The sequence below is a fragment of the Saccopteryx bilineata genome, chromosome 4 (genome assembly GCF_036850765.1).
Source record: "Saccopteryx bilineata isolate mSacBil1 chromosome 4, mSacBil1_pri_phased_curated, whole genome shotgun sequence".
NCBI lineage: Eukaryota > Metazoa > Chordata > Mammalia > Chiroptera > Emballonuridae > Saccopteryx > Saccopteryx bilineata.
Genome location: NC_089493.1, coordinates 50,046,984 through 50,068,836, shown reverse-complemented (window position 1 = coordinate 50,068,836; position 21,853 = coordinate 50,046,984). Strand labels below are relative to the sequence as shown.

At 47.8% G+C, this 21,853-nt stretch overlaps 1 protein-coding gene and 1 pseudogene across 2 annotated transcripts in view; one reads left to right on the top strand and one right to left on the bottom strand.

Annotated features, from left to right (window-relative positions):
• The window catches only part of PAQR5 (progestin and adipoQ receptor family member 5), an 85,597-nt gene that overhangs the window by 47,144 nt on the left and 16,600 nt on the right, over positions 1-21,853 (top strand). For both annotated transcript variants that reach the window (XM_066276018.1, XM_066276019.1), the window contains exons 3-4: positions 14,298-14,425; positions 17,102-17,307. In XM_066276018.1, coding sequence (XP_066132115.1) covers positions 14,298-14,425; positions 17,102-17,307 — 334 coding nt within the window. The remainder of the gene's footprint in view (positions 1-14,297; positions 14,426-17,101; positions 17,308-21,853) is intronic.
• On the bottom strand, positions 7,239-8,018 carry LOC136335284 (SAFB-like transcription modulator pseudogene; annotated as a pseudogene).

Below are 21,853 nucleotides of genomic sequence, written 5' to 3'. Positions count from 1 at the left end.
GGATCACCGTCTTTAACATAGTTGCTTTCATCTCTTAAAATATCTAGGTCCATATAGTACTGATTTCATTTTTTTTTCTTCAAGAAAAAAGACATTATAAAGAAAACTGAAAATACTGTTTTGCTCAGTGAAAATTATATCTCAATTTATAATGCCCAGAAAAATAATCTGTATAGAAATTAACTTCAGGGTTTTTGTATGTGAATCTTTTCTTTCATAGTTTATAGACACTTTGTTTCTTTTTTTGAATTTTATTTTATCTGAATGTCATTTTGTTGCATGGTTCACATGTGGCTCCTTTGGTTTAGAAAAATCCTATATGCATTTCAAAAATAAATATGTATTTTTAATCCCTTTAAAAGTGAAATAGCCAAACCTAGATTTTGTGTGTGTGTGTGTGTGTGTGTGTGTGTGTGTATTTTTCTGAAGTTGGAAACGGGGAGGCAGTCAGACTTCCCCATGTACCCGACCGGGATCCACCCAGCACGCCCACCAGGGGGCGATGCTCTGCCCATCTGGGGCGTTGCTCTGTTGCGACCAGAGCCATTCTAGCACCTGAGGCAGAGGCCACAGAGCCATCCCCAGCGCCCGGGCCAACTTTGCTCCAGTGGAGCCTTGGCTGCGGGAGGGGAAGAGAGAGACAGAGAGGAAGGAGAGGGGAAAGGGTGGAGAAGCAGATGGGCACTTCTCCTGTGTGCCCTGGCTGGGAATCGAACCCGGGACTCCTGCACACCAGGCCGACGCTCTACCACTGAGCCAACCGGCCAGGGCCCTAGATTTTTTTTGTAGGCTTTTGCTAACATAACAAATATCTGTGGAGAGCTCAGATCCAAAATTAATGTCACTTTCCACCAGAGATGGGATTTGCTCTATGTTGGAGGACCTTTTGTTATTTCACTGATTTCTGCCAGTCACCTTGTATCTTGTCTAAATTAAATCTAAGTGTTGAATGACATTTATTTGGCATTCCCATTGTGTGACTAAGAATAGCTTATGGTCAAATTTGTTGTGTGTTTCATCAAGATATCCCGTATTGAAGAAGACTCAGAGAATGTCCTACATAATTTTTGAATTGTTCCGAAGGAAGTCTCCTCAGAAGAAATTGAAATCACGTGCTGCCATTTCCAGCTCTAAGGTTGCTTTTGGAGGTTTGGTCACGTTCTGACCTTGTATTAGTTTTTTGTTTCCTTTTAATTGAATTTATGGGGTGACACTGGTTAACAAAATTATACAGATTTCAGGTGCACAATTCTACAACACATCAACTATACACTAGGTTGTGTGGTCACCATTTATCTCTCCTGTATCCTCCTCTGCCTCCCGTCCCCTAGAAATCACCACACTGCTGTCCATGTCCATGATTTTTTTTTCTTTTTTTGCTCAATCCCTCCATCCCCTCACCCAGCCCCCAACCAACAGCTGTCAGCCTGCTCTCTATGAGTCTTATCTTCATTTTGCTTGTTAGTTCATTCTGTTCATTAGTTTCCATATGAATGAAATCATATGGTACTTGTCTTTCTCTGACTGGCTTATTTCACTTAGTATAATACTCTCTATCCATGCTGTCACAAAGGGTAAAATTTCCTTCTTTTTATGACCAAATAGTATTCCATTGTATAAATGTGCCACAGCTTTTTTATCTACTCATTTTAGGGATACCAGAGGAAAAGAGAGAGAGCAAGGGATTGAGAACCTATTTGAAGAAATAACGACCAAAAATTTTGCTAACCTGGTGAAGGAAAAAAACACTCAAGTCCAGGAACCACAGAGAGTCCCAAACAAGGTGAACCCAAAGAGGCCCACACCAAGACACATCATAATTAAAATAACAAAGGTTAAAGACAAAGAGAGAATCTTTTTTTTTTTTTGTATTTTTCCGAAGCCAGAAATGGGGAGGCAGTCAGACAGACTTCCGCATGCGCCCGACCAGGATCCACCCAGCACGCCCACCAGGGGGTGATGCTCTGCCAATCTGGGGCATCGCTCTGTTGCCACCAGAGCCACTCTAGCGCCTGAGGCAGAGGCCACAGAGCCATCCCCAGCGCCCGGGCCCATCTTTTGCTCCAATGGAGCCTTGGCTGCAGGAGGGGAAGAGAAAGAGAGGAAGGAGAGGGGGAGGGGTGGAGAAGCAGATGAGCACTTCTCCTGTGTGCCTTTGGCTGGGAATCGAACCCAGGACTCCTGCATGCCAAGCTGACGCTCAACCACTGAGCCAACCGGCCAGAGCCTCAAAGAGAGAATCTTAAAAGCTGCAAGAGAAAGTTACCTATAAGAGAGCTCCCATAACACTGTCAGCTTATTCCACAGAAATATTACAGACCAGAAATGGACTGGCACAAAATATTTAAAGTGGTGAAAAGCAAGGACCTACAATCAAGACTACTTTACCCAGCAAGGTTATCATTTATAATTGAAGGAGAAATAAAGAGCTTCCCAGAGAAGAAAAATTAAAGGAGTTTTTACTACCAAACTAGCATTATAAGAAATGATAAAGGGCCTGCTTTAACAAGAAAAAGAAAAAGAAATAGAGGACCATATTTAAAAGAATAAAATGGCAATAAATATGTACCTATCAATAATCACTTTAAATGTAAATGGCTTAAATGCTGCAATCAAAAGACATAAGGTAGCTGAATGGTTAAGAAAACAAGACCCATGTATATACCGTCTACAAGAGACCCACCTCAGAACAAAGGAGTCACACTGACTAAAAGTAAAGGGATAGAAAAAGATATTTCATGCAAATGGAAATGAACATAGCTGGGGCAGCGATACTTAATATTAGACAAAATAAACTTTAAAACAAAAGATATAGTTAAGAGACAAAGAAGAACATTATGTAATGATAAAGGGAGCTGTCCAACCAGAGGATATAACCCCTGTAAACATTTGTGCACTCAACATAGGAGCACTGAAATATGTAAAGCAAATCTTGATGGACATAAAGGGAGAGGCTGACAGTAATACAGTCATAGTAAGGGACTTTAACACATTGACATCAATGGATAGATCTTCCAGACAGACAATCAATAAAGAAACGGTAGCCTTAAATGACACACTAAATTAGCTAGATTCTTTTCTTTTCTTTTTTTTTTCTTTCTTTCTTTTTTTTATTTTTATTAAGTGAGAGGCAGGGAGGCAGAGAGACAGATATGCACCCCTACCGGGATCCATCCAGCAAGCCCACTAGGTGGCAATGTTCTGCCCATCTGGGCTAGTTGCTCCATTGCTTGAATGGAGATGCCTGAGGCAAGGCCATGGAGCCATCCTCAGCACCTGGGGCCAAATTGCTGGAACCATTCAAGCCATGGCTGAGGGAGGGGAGGGGAGAGAGATTGAGAGAGGGAGAAGGAGGTAGGGGAGGGGTGGAGAAGCAGATGGTCTCTTCTCCTGTATGGGAATCAAACCCAGGACTTCCACATGCCAAGCTGATGCTCTACCACTGAGCTAACTGGCCAGGGCTAGATTAGCTAGATTTAATTGCTATCTTTAAAGCATTTCACCCCAAAGCAGAAGAATATACATTCTTTTCAAGTGCACATGGAACATTTTCTGCGGTAGACCACATGTTAGGACATAAAACAAATCTCACTAAATTTAAGAAGATTTAAATAATATCGAGCATCTTCTTTGATTATAATGGTATGAATCTAGAAATTCATCACACACAAAAATAAAACCCTGAAAAACACACAACGATGTGGAAGCTAAATAACATGTTACTAAACAATGAAGGGTGCCTGACCAGTGTTGGCACAGTGGATAAAGCATTGACTCAGAATGCTGGGGTCGCTGGTTTGAAACCCTGAAGTCACCAGCTCTGAGCACAGGCTTGTCAGCACAGGGTTGCTGGCTTGAGCCGAGGGATCATCCACCCAATCCCAGATCTCACCAGCTTGAGCCCAGAGGTCACTGGCTTGAACAAGGGTTCACTGGCTCACTGGCTCAAAAGTAGTCAAGTAAAATTTACTGGAGATTTCAATTTACTGGTCAAGGCATGTACAAGAAGCAATCAATGTACAACAAAAGTGAAAGTAACTACAATTTGATGCTTCTTACCCTCTCTCTCCCTTTGTGTCTCTTACTGTCTCTCAAAACAACAACAAAACAAAATAGTGAATGGATTAACAGTGAGATCAAGGAAGAGAAGTTTAAAAAAGAAGAGAAGTTTATTATCTCATAGTTGTAGGATAGAAGTGACTCTCATTAGGCTAAAATCCAGGTAGTGGAGGCTCTAGGGGAGAATCTCTTTCCTTGCCTTTTCTAGCTCCCAGAAACCACCTGCATTCCTTGGCTCCTGGCTTCTTCCTCCACCTGCAAAGCCAGCAATGTTGCATCTCTTGACTCTTCTTCCATAGTAACATTTCTTTCTGTCTCCTTTGTCTACCCCTCCCACCACTTGTAAGGACCTTTGTGATTAACCAAGCCCACCTAGAAAGCCCAGATGATATTTCTATTTTAAGGTTATCTAGTTAACAATTTAACTTCATCAATAGTTAACAATTTTAACTTCATCTAAGACCCTAATTCCCCTGTGCCATGTAAACTAACAGTCAGTCACCGGTTCTGGCAATTAGGACATGGACACCTTTGGGGGGCATTTTCTGCCTACCACAGACTTTCTAATCAAGTTATACTGTTACCACAAACTTGCCCACAGCAGAATTTTAAATCAATGCCTATAATTGAAAATTGTTTTTCTAGCTCTTGAGCCAAAGACTACATTTTTTTTTAAACTATACAGAATGTGAAGGTTTATTTCAAAAAGAGTACATTTTTTTTAAAACCAGGATACACAGATGCACTTAATGTAACAGTACCTTCTGTAAAAATAGGTCACATAATACTCAAAAATGCAAGGAACAATCGTATTCTCTAAAAATTAGACAGCAGACTTTTTAAGCTTAGACAGCCTTCCAAATGGAGGCTGTGAATGCTTGGAGACAAAGCCTGACACCACAAAGCTAATGCTGCAAATGAAATTATTACCACACAGCTGCAAACTACTCTGTATATTCACACAGTATTAAACAAATGGTTTTGATTCCAATCTTTTCAAATGGGTCTTGGTGCTGCAGGAAAAAAAGTTGAGTGGTACATAAACCTATTAAAAGTTACAACAGAACTATTTAAACATCTTCTCCAAAATTGAGAAAAGCAATCATGTTAAATTTTAAAAAAGGAGAAAAGTCTGAAAGGACTCTCAAGTAAGTCAGAGGTCCTCCTCATAAGTAGTCAAGTAAAATTTACGGGAGATTTCAATAAATTATCTTGAAACCACGGCAGAGGCTAATTTTCAGAATCGTCGTGGAAGTCCACTCTTAAATGGCTTAAATCCAGAGCTACTTCCTCTTGGTATGGAATTGCCACCGATTTGTACAATTCTATTAATCGGGGAGGCATTACTTGTATGTTGGGTTATCATGCTTGCCCCTGTCCAGCCATCACCCATCTGTCTTGAGTCATGATAGCCAGGCCCTTGAGAAGGTGGACCATGCCACTCTTTCCTTGGTCCACTTGCGTCCCGTCCATGGCGCTCAACCACATGTCGATCTTCAGGGTAGTGCTGTGTGCCACTTCCTCGGTCTGTGATGCCTCTGTCCCCCTCTCTGTTTCCATAGCCTGAAGTGTTACTGCGACTCCCAGGGGGCACCCTGAGTATTCTGTTCTGTTGGCCAGAATACTCAGATCCATGGCCAAATCTTGCATCTGTATCTAGAGACAACTTTTTACTCTCACTCCAGTAAGGGTCATCTCGCCTATGATCTACATCACATGGGCGTTTCAGAGAATTCCTTTTTTCTTGTTCATAAGGAAGCTGCTGCTGTTGCCTCCTCAGCTCCTCCCGTTCTCTAGCAATACGCTCAGCTTCCTTACAACGTTCCTGTTCAATACGAATGCGTTCCCTTTCCAAGCGTTCGCGTTCCATTCTCTCTCTCTCTAGTTTTTGCCTTTCAATTTCTAGGCTCTCTCTCTCTCTCTGTAAGTGTTCCAGTTCTTCCCGTTCACGAATTATTCTAATGCGTTCTCGCTCTCGACGCTCTCTTTCTGCAATCTCTCTTCGTCTTCGAAGTTCCATTGCTTGTTGCAATCTTTCAAAACGAACTAAATGTTCTCTCAGTCTTTGTTCCTTCATCTTTTCAAAAGGTAAGATGTCTTTCCTTCTGTAGTCTTTGTCCCTTTTTTTATCGAGGCTAGCTCTCTCCTTTTCCTTGCTTCTTCCATGAACTTTCTCATATTTTCCTCTTTTTGATGGCCTACAATGATCTCCTTTCGTCTGGTCTAGTATTACCATATGTCCAGGACTCTTTGATCTTATTCTTTTCTTTTCTTCACTTTTTTTAATAAATTCTGAAGTTTGGCCAGTTGATCCATTATCATTCTTCTCTTTACCTTCTATTTTCTTAGTATCCTTGCTTTCTTTTTTTTCAGATTTCTCAGATGACCTTTTCTCTTCTTTTTTCATAGAGGCTTGTGTCTTGCTACTTCTATCACTCATGGTTTTTTTGTCCCCAGAACTTCTTGAACTACTCTTTTCATCATTTTCTTTCTTTAATTCTTTCTTAGAAGGATCACCTTTAACTTTTTCAACAGAAATCAGTTGTCCATGCAGTTCAGTGCGATGAAGATGTGCAATGCATCTGGACACCTCTGTGCTTGAAGACATAGTTACTATGCCATAGCACTTGGCCCCAGGACTTCGAGCATTTGTAACTACCTTTGCACTCAGAACATTTCCATATTTGCCAAAGAGGTTCTTCAAATCAGCAGTTTTGGTATTAGAAGAAAGTCCACTAACCCAGATGTTTTTAGTTGAGCTTCCACTGCTACCACCAGTACTAGTTGTACTTCCTTTGTCATCTTTGGATGATGTCTTGCTGTCTTTGGATTCCTTTGAAGAGCTCTTTGCTTGACCAGAGGCCCCAGTAGACGAGGGCCCTTTCTTCAAAGTATCCTTTTCTTTGTCTCCAGATTCTGCTTTCTGAGAACCTTCTCTGGCTTCCTTCTCGACCGGATCACCCTTCACGCAGTCTTCCTTCTTACCATCTTTACGGTTCGCATTCATCTCATAATCCTTGCTTTCCTTCTCCGGGCTCTGTGCAATGACGTCCTGCTCATCTTTTGGCTTACTTGCTTCAGAATCTGTAATTTTCACATTTTTACCTGTTTCTAGGAGGTCATCACCATCAAAATCCAGAGTGATAGCATCTTCAGCCTGGATTGTGACCGAGATGTTGTCATCCTCAGCTTCTTTCACAGTCGCATTAGCTTCCATCTCTTCATGAGCTGTGTGATCAGCCTCAGCTAGGTTCCCTTCTGAAGGAAGAGGTTTAGATACTTCTTGTGTATCATCACCAGAACCTGCTATATCTTTCTCATTTTCTTCTTTCCTCACCATCTTGGGCTGTTAGAAAGGTATCATCTTCACCTTCTTGAGCTTCAATTTCCTGACTTTCGATGTCCTCTTTCTCTATATCTTCTTCTATTGCTTCTGCCTCTATTAATTCATGAGCTCTCTTGTTCTCTTCTGCAGAAAGTAACTCCTTGGAATGCACAGTTTCTTCTTCATTTTCACCAAACTCTTCAGAGTCCTTTAGTTCGTCATTTCCATCTTGTTCAAGTGCCTCTTGACTCTCCAATTCACAGTCCTTGACAAAAGCATCATCTTCCACAGAAGCATCTCCACTCAACTCATCTGCTTCCTGTTTTTTACCTTTGCCTTTGGTTGGTTTCTTGTTTGGAGTATCAGTTGAAACAGTTAACTCAATATTATCTGGATCGCCTCCTTCCTCTTCAATAGCCTGCTTGAGTCGGGAGATGAGTACAGTCTTGACTCCGGTGATGTCTAAGTTCCGCCGCTTGAGCTCGGACTTAAGATCGATGACCCGCAGATCGGTGATCTTTTTCCCTTCAGTCTGACCCGAGGCCGGCAAGGCCACCACAGAACCGGTAGCGGCAGCCATTTTAGAAGAGCAACGTGCTGCCGAGGCAGCAAGTGAGCTGCAGGGCGGCGGCAGCAGGGCCAGCTTCCAAAGACTACATTTTTACAACAAACACAAAACCAATGGAATGCTTCATTGTTTCAACTTCCTCACTTTTATATTCTCTAGGTTAGCACTCGGTATGATGCTAATCATTCAGTGGGACTTTTCACTTAGGTACCCACTACCTGAACTGAGTAATATTTCCGATTTTTTAAAGAGAGAGAGATAGCCTAACCTGTGGTGGCGCAGTGGATAAAGCGTCAACCTGGAAATGCTAAGGTCGCTGGTTCAAAACCTGGGCTTGCCTGGTCAAGGCACATATGGGAGTTGATGCTTCCAGCTCCTCCCTCCCTTCTCTCTTTCTGTCTCTCCTCTCTCTCTCTCTCTCTCCTCTCTAAAATGAATAAATAAAAAATTAAAAAAAAAATTTAAAGAGAGAGAGATAGACAGGAAGAGAAAGAGATGTGCAGCTCCTTATAGATGTTTACTGATTGCTTTCCCACATATGCCTTGACCCAGGGGCTCCAGCTGTGCCAGTGACTCCTTGCTCAAACCAGCAACCTTGAGCTCAAGCCAGTGGCCATGGGGTCATGTCTATGATCCCACACTCAAGCCAATGACCCTGCACTCAAGCTGGTGAGCCTGCACTCAAACAGACAACCTCAGGCTTTTGAACCTGGGTCCTCTGCATCCCAGCCGACACTCTATCCATCGTGGCACTGCCTGGTCAGACAATATTTAATTTTTAAAGACATTTTATGTCTCCTTTTTTTTTTCACTTTTTTGTTCATTAAGTTACAAATATCCTTTATATTCTCCATCCTAGATAGTAATAATTTGTTTTCATTGCCTTAATTTCTTCTTACATGTTTGGCCAGAAGACATTTACCACCATCTTTTATAAATACTGTGTTGCATGTACAAAAAGCATCCTTATTGGATATTGGACAGTTATTTTTTAAAGAGTATCACACCAGCATTCTAAACTAGCATTTGCCTATAAGTGCTTAACACCAACAATGGTTGTCTGTTCAACATATTCACAGTTCAAGAATTGCCTATGGTTTGTGTGCAGGCAATGTTTTGTTGAGAACCTAAGTGTTCTCTCCTGCCCGGACTGAGCGTGGTCCTGCGTGAGACGGCGCTTGGTGTCCAGCCCAGTGCCAGGCAGTCCGCAGGCACTCACTGAACGGCAGGTTCAATTGATGCAGCAGTTCGTGCCCTGCCTTCCTTCCTCCCCATTCTCTCCAAGCCTTCTGCCCCCAACATTTCACTCGCCTCCTCGCTGGCCTCTATCCCCTGCCCTGGATTCTCATGCCCATGTACTGGGGTTCCACTTGTCCCTCTTACCTAAAGGAATCCTCTCCTAGGGTGAACTAGAGTCTAGGCAGGGAGGTGGCAGCAGGGTGCAGAGGCAGGAGCCTAGGTTGCAAAGCCAGAGGCGCTGTGCTGCAATCAGCACGCCCAGGCAGTGTGTTAGAAATGTCGACTCTCAAATCAGAAAAAGCTGAGAACTGTATGACTTCACACGTAGCTGGGATACAAAACTGAGACTCATGAACATAGACAAGAGTGCAGTGGTTACCAGGGGAAAGGGGATGTGGGGGAGGGGTGGGGTGGGGGAGCGATGTAAAGAGGGGCAAATATAAGATGTCGGAAAATGATTTGACTTTGGGTGAAGAGTATACAACATAATCGACTGCTCAAATGATGTGGAGATGTTTACCTGAAATCTAGGTACTCTTGTTGATCAATGTCATCCTGTAAAATTCAATTTTCTAAATTAAAAAAAAAAGAAACGCAGATTCATCCCAGCCCCACCCAACTGCAATAAGACCCCCAGGTGATCTGCAGGCATCAGCAGGAGAAAGTTGGAGAGCCACTGGCTTAGGACTTTGCCACCCAACCTTACCATTGTGTGTCAGTCCACTCAGACTGCCATAACAAAGAACCACAGACTGGCTGGCTCCAACAACAGAAACCTGTTTTCTCACATTCTAGAGGCTGGAAGTCCAAGGTCAAGGTGCCAACACAGCTGGTTCTCCGGAAGCCACCTCCTTGGTTTGCAGATGGTCACCATCTTACTGCTTCTTCATGTGGTCAGCCCTCTGTGCACACACACCCCTGGGTCACCCTGTGTCCAGTTCCCTTTTCCTATGAGGGACACCAGTCAGATTGGATTAGGACCCACCCTAGTAGCCTCATTTTAACTTAATGCCTTGAAAGACCCTGTCTCGAAATACGCTTGCATTCGGAAGTCCTAGGGATTAGGGCTTCAACATGTGAGTTTTGTGGGGGACAAAATTCAGGCCATAACACCACCTTGAAGAAGAAGAAACTGACACTCAGAGAAATATGTGACAACCCAGCATCACCTTGCAGGTCAAGAGCTGAGAGCTGCATCTCTGATGGGGCCCCTCCAAGCAGCGGCGATGATAATATAGGAGGCTGGGGAGATGTAGTCTGATGTCTGCGTTTATGTTTTGCTCCCACTATTTCTGGGATCTTGGATACATGCCTTAAACCTCCTCAGGCCTTAGTTCCCTTTCCTGTGAAATGGGGGCAAGGGAAGGCTCTCCCTCACAAGGCCATGAGGATGCCTTAAACCTCCTCAGGCCTTAGTTCCCTTTCCTGTGAAATGGGGGCAAGGGAAGGCTCTCCCTCACAAGACCATGAGGATGCCAAGATATTTGGACCAGAAATGCAGACTTCCACACCGAGGGTGTGGAAGCCTCCTGACCACTCTCCCTCTCCCCTTCGCCTGCTATCAAAATCCACTTACTTGCCACCAGCCAGAATGCCTGATTATTTCCCCCAGGTGATTTGCAGTTTAATAGCTAGAAAAACCAAGGGTTTAAAACAGTCGTGGTGGAATGTTAGGCGTCAGCTGGCAGGTGCACAGGGTCTTTTGTGGAAGCCAAGCCCATGGCGGGCACTAAGAGGAAAACCTGCTGATGTGCCCTTCCACCCCGGTGCCTGGGGGTTCTCGCTTCTAAATAATAGGCCGTGCACAATTTGATTTCATTTCACTCTAAATTACCCAGCCTGCAACCAGGGATGCAAGGCGGAGTCCTGCAAATCAATTCTGCTGTGCAAATAAGCCGGCGCCTGCTAACCTGGGGGTGCTTAGAAATGAGGCCCAGCTACAGAGCATTAAGGCAATGATTGCAGTTTGCCTTTTGGGGTCAAACTGGGTGTGAATACAAAATTGTTTTAAAACGTTTCATTTGTTTAGATTTATGTAGCATGCACTGTTGAGATCTACTCTCTGCAGAGCACTTTGCTAAGGCTAGAGCGGAAAGCTGGGGAGAATGAGTCCCCTTCCCTTCCTTTCCCAGGTTCAGAGGGGCTCAGCACTGGAGTGCTCCTGGCAGGGTGGCCAAATAATTCACAGATTGGGGAGGGAGGGACAGATAGGGACAGGAATATCACTGTTATGGACAAAGGGACTCGATCTTTTTTTTTTTTTTTTTTTTTTTTAGTGAGAAGAGGGGAGGCAGAGAGACAGACTTTTGCATGCGCCCAACTGGGATCCACTCGGCATGCCCACTAGGGGGCGATGCTCTGCCCATCTGGGGCCCTTGCTCAGTTGCAACTGGAGCCATTTTTTAGCACCTGAGGTGGAGGCCATGGAGCCATCCTCAGTGCCCAGGGCCAACTCACTCCATCAAGCCATGGCTGCAGGAGTGAAGGAGAGGGAAGGAGAAGGGAGAAGGGGTGGAGAAGAAGATAGTCACTTCTCCTGTGTGTCCTGACTGGGAATCGAACCCAGGATATCCACACGCAAGGCCAATGCTCTACCACTGAGCCAACCAGTCAGGGCCAAGGATCTCTGTCTTTTATCTATCCTTTATCATCTTTACTTTTAGAGGGAGGGGCTGCTTTAAATCCTGCCCCTCCGGCATGGTTCATGTTGGCTTCCCACCCCTGTCTGGGATCAGGACAGCAGCTCAGGGGAAAGCAGGGTCTTTTGATCAGGGTTCAGCCCTGGCTTTCATGGTAAGGTATCCTCCCCAAGTCTAGGCCAGATTCTTAAGTGTGGTCAAGGTGCCCAGTCTGTGTATTTCCCGGCCCCTCTGTTCTCTGGCTTTTGAGTATGTCAGCATCCCCTTTTGCCTCCCAAAAGTCAGGGCCCACAGCAAGAAGAACAGCATCTACCCCCCTGAATCACCCTGAGCAAAATGTAGGTGATCTCCCTCTCTGGCTTATACCCACCCACAGCCCACCTGTGGTCCACTGTGCCCAGCTGGCCTGCAGCCCACCCTGCGTCCTCCCTCTGTGCCACCATCCCTGCATGCCCAGTGCTCTACAGGACCTTTGTCACGGTATCTCCTGCTGCACAGGATCTGCTAAACTCATTCATGGAAAGGAGTGAATAGTAGCAAGTGCTCCTTTTTGGAGTCTTTGCATTTTAACAAGTGGCCAATGCTTCAATTAAAAAAAAATTATGAAAGAAAGAAATGTAAGAAGTAGAATGAAAGACCCGTAGTTTCTACACAAGGGCCTTCAGAGTGGTGGGCACCACATCCACACCACCTTCCTCACGTGGATCAAAGGCCGAAGCTGGTGGCCCATTGGCCTCCTTGCTGGCGGCCCTGGTGGGGTGGGCAGCTGTGAGCCCAGATCCCTGCTGCCCGTTAGAGAACCTGTCCACTGCAAACCAGGATGTCAGCAGAACTGAATGGCGAATCTAAAACTGGAACAAATTGCTTTAATTAGCTAAGACCCAAATCTAATTTAAATAGTATTTCTTCACTGAACCATGAACCAACTCCATTACCCTCCTCCCCCACTTGACCAGTGTAACCCAGAATTGAACTCAGAAGGGAGCGTACTGACCATCTAGCTAGCTACCGCCTCCCGTCTCGGAGATGAGGACACTGAGGCCCTGAGAGGGGTGACCCAGCTCAAGGCCATGTGGCACCTCAGTGGCCCACATCTGACTCTTTACTCTAATAACCCCTTACTCTCTCCACTATTTCAAGTGACCACTTGACTCAGAACCTCAAGAGACAGAATCACTTAGGTTCTTCGTTATGTGTCTTTGAATTGGGATCCTTCCCTAAAGTGAGAAGTTGGTAACTCAAAGGAGACTTGTATGTGGCTAGGTTAGCATCCCCCCAGCCTCACACATTCCCCCTTTCTCCCACAGTCCTAGAAAACCAAAGGCAGAGATTTCAAATGTATTGTGACCTGATTTGTATTAGGGTTACTGATCTTATCGTTATTATTTGCCTCGATTATCTACTCATTTTAAATTTACCTCCTAACGGTTATAACAATATTCACCTAAATGGGTAGTTCTTAACTAGGTGAGATTTTACCCCCAGGGGACACTGATACCTGGAGACATTTTGGTTGTCACAACCTGGAAGGGGAGCACAGTGTGGGCTACTGGCATCTTTTAGGGAGAGGCATGGACACTGCTAAACAATGCTTAGGATGGCCCCAGCAACAAAGGATTATTTGGCCAAAAATGTCAATAGTGTCAATATTGGGAAACTGTGATCTAAATTCCCACTGTTTCCTCCGAGCCTCTGTCCCACCACAGTACTGAGGTTTCTATAGTTCTTATAATCATGGCTGAGATACAGTTTGCTTCCTACTTTTTTTTTTTACTTAATATTGCATCCTGAGCTTTGGTCCTTCTTGCCTCGTTGTCTTCACAGTGACCATTTTTAATGGATATAATGCAGTTTTTCAGGTGGGTTGCTAGCCCATATTTTGCCTGACCAGTCCAAGTTCCTTACGGCAACTTGGTTCCTAAGAGACTTGCCAAGCAGGCTGCATGGGGTAGGGGTAGCTTATGTGGGCCTGCTGGGGCCAACCTTCGCCTCTGCCTCAGCCCAGGCTGATGCCATCGTAGTCTTCAAAGGCCGAAGGCCTTTATGAAGCGCTGTGGTAAATATATCCAAGAGGGATCTCCTGCAGAGAGCTCCCTGACATCTGGGGCATGGCGGCTCAGACCGCACACATGTGAGCCAGCCACGAAGGCACCCGAGGATCAGGCTGCAGGCCCCAGGCAGAGGATGCCAGACCAGATCCCTAAATGCATGACCAGAGTCAGTGTGTCAGAGAAGGGAAGAGAGGCTCGATCCCCAAAGAGGGCCAGGGCCTCGAGTTCTCTGCTCCAGCTGGCTGCAGTCTTCCTGAGGGATGTGGGATTCCAGCACTCTGCCGGGGGTCAGGTGTTCCAGGACCCAGTGTCCAAGGGCACAGCCTGGGAGAAAAGCAGGTGCTACCAGAGATGTTCCTCCGAGACCTGCCTGCCCCCTCCCATCTCACCGCCGTGCCCTTTTCCTCCCCCTGCAGGTGTTCCACGAGCAGGGCATCCTCTTTGGCTACCGGCATCCGCAGAGCTCCGCCACTGCCTGCGTCCTCAGCCTCTTCCAGATGACCAACGAGACCCTCAACATCTGGACTCACTTGCTGCCCTTCTGGTACCTTCCAGCCCCCTTGGCCAGCTGCCTCATTTGGGAGCCCTGGGGAACAGGGGATCTTTAAAACACCGCTGGGGGTTGGCAGGGCCGAGAGCGGTGCTGGGATGTTGGGGGCGCCCCATGGTGTGTGGGGGTGGAGCGAAGTGAACTTTAGGTCATGGATTGTGTTAGCATTCATGGGACTCCTGGTGGCTCTGCCGCCTTCCCTGCTCCCAGGCCTGGTTTGGTCTTAGCCCCTTCATGTCTTGGAGGCTCTCTGAGTCTTCCATAAGCCCTGATTAAAATGTCATAAGCTTGAGCAACTCACTTAACCTCTCTGAGCTCTTCACACTTTTCCATCTGCCAAGCAGGAAGATAGTCCGCACCCTCCCCAGGGTTGCCATGAGGATTATGGGAGAAGACATTAGGAAGGCGTTGGGCCAGGAGCTGTGGGTGCCCCGTAATTGTTTGGGAACCACAGCAGTTCCAGGCAGTGGGTCAGGTGACGCTTTAATGCAGCAGCTAAGAGCAAAGCTCTGGGACACATGTGGACACAAATGGGAGTTGCCAGGAAGGTGAAGAGGGGAGGGACCTTGCTGAGTAAGTGTGTGTGTGTGTGTGTGTGTGTGTGTGTGTGTGTGTGTAGGGGGGGCAAAGAGCAGCTTCACACCCCTCGTGCTGCATAATGAGGGGAGAGCACACATGCGGTCAGAGGCCAAATCATAGTATATCAGGGCTGGAAGGACCTCACAGGTTATGCTGACTACCTCCCCACGCAGACGACCATTGGTAGGTAGAGAAGTGGCCCAGAGAAGGGGTGGCTTGCTTACATGAACCCTGCAGGGTACAGGCTGCTCTCTGGACCCCCCTTCATATCATGTTCAGAAGCCAAGAGGGTAGGAAGGACCAGGAGTGTGCACAGGTGGGAGGGGCCTGAAGGAGGAACGTGCTCCATCCAAGTCGGAGGCTGACCTAGAGCCCAGTGCGGGGGCAGGTGCCAGAAACCTTCCCCGGGGAGATGACAGCGTGGAGGCTCGTGCTGGCCTAGGGCAGTCTGTAGAGAAGCCTACGGCCTGCTCGCTGGTCTGGGTAGCAGCGAAATCCTGCCCAAGGAGGTTGTTTGTCATTTTACATTAAGTAAATCTGAGGTTGATAACAAATGCTAATTTGCAGAAGGGAACGGAGCCAGTGTCTCCCCTGGTCCCTCTTCTCCCTGGAACCGCCGGTGACCAGCTTCTTGTGTGCCCCCCAGTGCTCTCACAGATAGGAGATCTGACGTGTGTGTACGCCAGGGCCTGTCCTTCCCCCTCCGCCCGCCTGTCCACACTCTGCTTCCCCGGGGAGCTCAGGCCCACAGCCTCTCCGGCTTTGGAACAGCTGCATAGTGTCCACTTTATGGGCCATTTATGGGTGTTTTAGGCTATTTTGAAGTTTGTGCCACTACATAAAGTGCTGGCCTGACCATCTTTGTTTGTGGGACCTGAGCCCTGTGCACAGATCCTGTGGGGTGACTTCCTAACTGTTTGACAACTGAGCCAGTCTGGCTGAAGTGCACCCTGCATACGCACCCTTCGCTGCCAGGCCCAGCTGAACAGCAGAGTGGCAGGAGGGCTTGGGAGAGCCAGGAGTAGGACAGCCTAAGGAAGGGGGGATAGGGAATAACCTCAAGATGATCAAAGGATGTGTTTTGAGAAACAGCAAATAGCTTAAGCTTTATTTCTACTGGGACAGGAGGGAAAAGATTTTAAGTACAGCCAGAGGATTTAGCAATGCCCCTTGCATTCCTGCGTGCAAAGCTTTGTGGTATCCTTCCCTGGGAGAGGTGGAGGGGTGGGAGCCGGCTCTTTAGCACTTTGTGGAAGTGGTCAGTTCTGGAGGCAGGACCCCCTTGCATGAGTTATAGGTTAGGCAGATCCGATGCAGAAGTGTGCGATATTGCTGTGTAGAGATGGAGCCCCAAGACCCAGGCTCTCTCTGAGGCCCTCCTGGGCCCTCGCCACTCAGAAAGGTGGTTGCAATGTTGGTGGAGGGACAGTGTGGAAGAGAAGGGAGAAAAATGTCCTGATGTCCTCTAGACTTTCAGGCCCCCACTGAGGGGGTTGCTTTTGACTGGAGAAGCCTTCCTGTGAAGTGGACATAGACGAATGATAGGAATGGTAACAGGTCAGATGTGGATCCTATGGGGAATGGTTGAATGCACCAGGATTATTTAGTGTGGAGTTCAAAGCAGTGGGGAGGGATTATGAAGACTGCCTTAAAATATTTGATGGGCTTGTTTTCTATGGTCCTGTTGGGGAGCACTAGGGCTGATCAAATGGAGATTGATTCCAAGGAGACAGATAGTAGGTCAATGAAGAACTTTCTAACACTAAGAGCTGCCTTAGTAGGTGGTGAGCTCCCCATCTCTGGAAGCATGCAAGTTGGGGCTGAAGAATCACGTGGGCAAGATGCTATAAGAGGGATCTGTCACCACAAGCAGGGAGAGGGGACCAGACTAGATAAAGGCTCTCTTCTTGCCCCTCCTGCTCACTGCCAACCAAAAAAGGACCCCATTCACCCTCCCTTGCTCATGGCATTTCACCAAAGTGAGAACATGTAGGGGTTGGCCATCCCGGTGAACAGCCAGCAGAAGACAGTCAGGTGGGAATAAGAGGAGCCTCCAGCCATAGGGATTGAGTGGGCCGTGCTTTGTTCCAGGTTCTTCATGTGGAGGTTTGTGACCGCACTGTATGGGATGGACATCCAGAATGACAGCTACTCCTGGCCTCTGCTTGTATACATGAGCACCAGCTGCGTCTACCCGCTTGCGTCCAGCTGTGCACACACCTTCAGCTCCATGTCCAAGAATGCCCGGCACATCTGCTACTTCCTGGACTATGGTGCTGTCAACCTCTTCAGCCTGGGTATGTGAGGTCTTGCTCTAGACTTCCTTCCACTGGGACTGAGCTCTCTGCTCCTTCCCCTGGAAGCTGGTGTCACCATAAGGCTTTGATGGGCTTGCAGAAGAGTCATGGGTATGCAGTGCCCCATCCAGGGTCCCAATGAGTGTTTTATACACAACTTGTCCAGAGGTGTGCTGGCTATACTTAACGACTGGTTCTCTTGGGGGACAAAAGCCCTGATCTGTGGTGTTTGCTGATTTGTGGTATAAATATTCCTGTATGTCAAACTTCAAGCCACCACCATGACATCACTGAACACAGGAGTGGGGAGAGATACACAGTAGCTCACCATTACATAGTAATTCCTCTGAACTAACACAGTAGGTGAAATAATTAAATAGTTACTACTTTTGTTAATACGATTCACTTAATGTAAGTTTATATCATTTATTTTTTTATTTTAATTTTAATTTTTTATTTTTAGTGAGAGAGAGAGAGGCAGAGATAGACAGACAAACAGGAGGGAGAGAGATGAGAAGCATCAACTCATAGTTTTGTCACTTTAGTTGTTCATTGATTGCTTTCTCATATGTGCCTTGACCAGGGAGCTCCAACTAAGCCAGTGACCCCTTGTTCAAGCCATCGACCTTGGGCACAAACCAGCAACCATGGGGTGAGCCTGCGCTCAAGCTGGTGACCTCAGGGTTTCAAACCTGGGACCTCAGCATCCAGGTTCTGGGACAGAACAGAGCTCTGTTCACTCTAAGACCACTAGTCAGGCTGCCATTTAATTGTTAATAATGGCTGTTTCTAACAATGGGTTCACAAGTTCTCTGAAACCAACAATCTGCCCTCATAGGGCAGGGTGAGCCAACCACACACATCAGCGCTGGTCTCTGCCATGCCTGGGAGAGTAGTGGGGTGATCACAACTCCCTTTTGTCCTGAGGCTTAGAGGAGTTAGCGATTTTCTCAAAGTGCCACAAGAGCAGAATGGTGAACCCAGAGCTGGTGAGATGGGGTAGTCCCTTTAACTCTGCTGTCCCTCGTACCGTCTCATCCCTCTCCCCCACGATGAGCACCCCTCTGTCCCCTCACACCCCAGTTCTGGCCTCTTCTCCCTCCTGTTCCTGCTCCATGTGCGAAGGCAAAGGCCTCGTCTTCCCTTCCCTGTGAGATGCCCGCCTCTATCCATTTCCTCTTTTCTCTTTCTTCACAAGTTACACGTACACACACACATACACATATATACAATACACTATACACGTGTACACCTAAGCACACACCATGTATATATGTGTACTCTTATATGCACACATTTAAAACATATGCCATACACACATAGACATGCACACACACATGCACATATACATCTACACACACACACACACACACACACACAGAGGCGGTACTGCCTCACCTCCCACTGTCCAGCCCCCACCATTCACTAAAACTGGTTGCCAGGGCCCAGCCTCCCCCTGACACTTGGGATTCGGGGAGCTCTGTGGCTCTCTCCCCTCTGATGCAGGGCCCTGTGCTCCTCAGAGCCCCTCTCTGTCTCTGGCCTCTGCTGCATCACTCCCTCCCCTTTCTCCTTCTCCTTTGCTGGGTCCCCTTCTTCTGCTCTCCTCCATATGTGAGTGAGCTCAGAACCAGTCCCTGCACCTCTGTTCTGACATGGCCCAGCTCCCTGGGTGATCTGCCCTGTGCCCACACCACCCCCCGACACCTCTCAGAGGTGCTCCCAAACCCCATCTCTAGTTTAAACTGCTTACCTGAGGTCCACCCCACATCAAGCTGTGACCTAGACTGCCTGCATTCTCCCCACCCCTGCCTCCACGTCAGAAACCTGTAAGCAGCCCTCGTCCCCCCTCCCTCTTGCCCTGACCCATCCCACCTCCACCACCCTCTCTAATCAGCACATTCAGTTGAGTCTCTACTCCATACTTTTCAAATACCCTCTACCTTGCACTGTTTCAACACTCTCCTCTTTGCGCCCCCCCCCCCCCGCAACCCCACTTCCACCCAGCTGTCCTGGGGAGGTTTCTACAACAACTTCTGACCATGGCACCCCTCCCACTTAAAACCTTTTGGAGTTCCCAGCTTCCTGAGATGAAGTCCAGCTCCTTAGCCCGGGAGTTTCCACAGCCCTCGATCGTATGCCCAGACTCACTATGACAAGAGAAAGCATATTGGAGTAATTATGACAAGGCAGACTCCGATCTGAGCACCTGACACTCATCACCAAGGGGTAGCACATCATGGGGCTTGGTGGCCCAACTGCTACCATGCCTTAATACTGTAGTTTTATTCTCTTGGGCAAGTTTCTTAACCTCTTCGGCCTCTATTCTCTCGTCCACAAAATTGGCATAATAGCTTCTTCATAGGAGTGTTAGGAAGATTAAGTGCATTTTGGAAGTAAAGCACATTGGACAGTGCCTGGCCTTTAGTCAGCATGGGAGAATAGGCATTACCATAATGATCTAGTTACCCTGACAGCTGCCCCTGAGGTGGGGGCCAGCATTATACCCATCATTATACCCAGGTGAGGCCGATGAGGCACAGTGAAGGTCAGTGACCCATCACACAGCTTGTCAGTGGCAAACCAGGGCCCCAGGAGTATGAGGGACCCCTGCCTGTGGCTTCCTCCAAGCCCCTAGCTCTGGTCCCACCTCCATACAGCCCTGGTCCCCAGCCTTGTCAGTGGTCCCTGCATCTCTGCTCCTCACTGGGAACGGCTTCCTGAGGACAGATGTGTACCTTTCACATTTGGCTTTCCAGCCCAGTATCTGATGTGGGGTGTTCAATAGCAGGGAAGAAAGGTCTAGTGGTTGCAGCGCCCATGGATTCTGCCAGGTCCCCCAGCTGCACATCTGCAGTGGCCCCTCCCGCGCTCTCTGACCCTGTGGAGACCCACGATCCCCAGACTGACCGTGGCTCTGTTGCAGCTTCCCCCTGAGTTCCAGCCCCTCCTCCCTCTAGGCCATCCTGTGCATTTTCACTAGACTTTGGTCATCTTAATCCCCCACTCAAAAACCTTCTGGTTACACCTGACACTAACACAAAATAATATTGAGTGTAAACTGTATTGAGTGTAATAAAAATTGTTTTAAAAAGAAACAAACCTTCCAGTTGCTCCCAAGTGCCTGAAAGATAAAGTTCACTTTCCTTAGTCCGGCTCCCAAAGCCATCTCCTGCTCTGCTCCCTGGAAAGCCCTCAGAGGCACCCGTCACACTCCCCCAGTTCCTAAGGAGGCTTCCCAGATAGGCCCCTGTGCCGGGTGCCCGCCCACCCTGAAGCCTGCCTCACACCACAACCTGCCCAGAGACTCTGATCAGTTCTGCCTCCCACCACAGGTTCTGGCAGCATCTGAGGCCCCTCGCTCTTACACCAACCACAGGACTGGGCACCTAGGCCCCAGGCAGCATGCAGAATGCGAATGCATCCTGGTCCAGAGAGGGACCTCCCCAGAGTGTCGGGCTGAGAGGGGGGTGCGCCCTCCTGGAGGCAGCCCCCAGCTGGCTGAGTCCTCACAGGTGGCAGACTGCAGTGGGGACATTGTGTTAGGAGCAGAGACGGATTAAGGTTGGTTGAGGCCCTGGGCACAGAAGAAAATATTGGGCCCCTTATATTAGAAAAAAGTGTCAAGTTGGGGTTTTGCAGGGCCCTTCAAAAGTTGGGGCCCAGGACAGGCACCCTGTGCGCCCACCATTAAATCCGCCTCTGGCCAGGAGGTGGCCATTCTAGTCCCTTTCTGCCTGTGTGACCCTGGGCATACATACCACTTGGCTTCACTAGACTCCATCTGTCAAGTGGGATCAGAGGCAGAGGTTTTGCGGCATTGAGCCCTGTTTCAGCCTTGAGCTAGAATTCCAAGTTCTCTGTCTTTGAAATAACAGGTGACCTTACACCTAATCCCCGAGGCCCTGGGCTGAATGCCCAGGGCTGCCTCTCCCAGAAGGGACTTCAGCAGGTGAGGGTGTCTGCAGAGGACATCTGGTCTCTGTCCCCAGACAGTGACTTCCTCTGTTCTTTCCAATGAAAGCTGCAGCAGACACGTCTCATGGAGTTCCTAGTGAGCCCTCTCTCACAAACTCCAAACCCTAAAACAAAACGCCGAGGCTAGCCTCTTACACCCAGCCTCTCGGCTGGCCAGTGCTGCAGCCCGCTGATGTGATTCTGCTCACCTCAGCAGGGACCCCTCCCTGCACCGCGATCTTTCCTCTAGGAGCACCTCGTGCCGCGCCGCGCCGTGCTGTGCCGGGCCGGGCCGGGCCGGGCCGCTGGGCAGACGACGCGTGCACACTCAGAGCAGAGCCGAGCACACTGGAGTGTGGTCACGGGCCGTAGCTGAACTGCCTGCGCTTGAAGCTTGGCTTTGCTGCTTATTCTAGCCTGTGCCCCTGGGTGGGTTGCCAAATCAGTCTGTGCCTCCGTTTTGTCATCTGTGAAATGGGGATAAGTGCAGGACGGTGGTTATAAGGAACGTGTGAGTTAATATCTGCAAAGCCCGAGGAGCAATGTAAATTCTCAGGATAGGGTCTGGGAAGGCAGAGAAGAGAGAGGG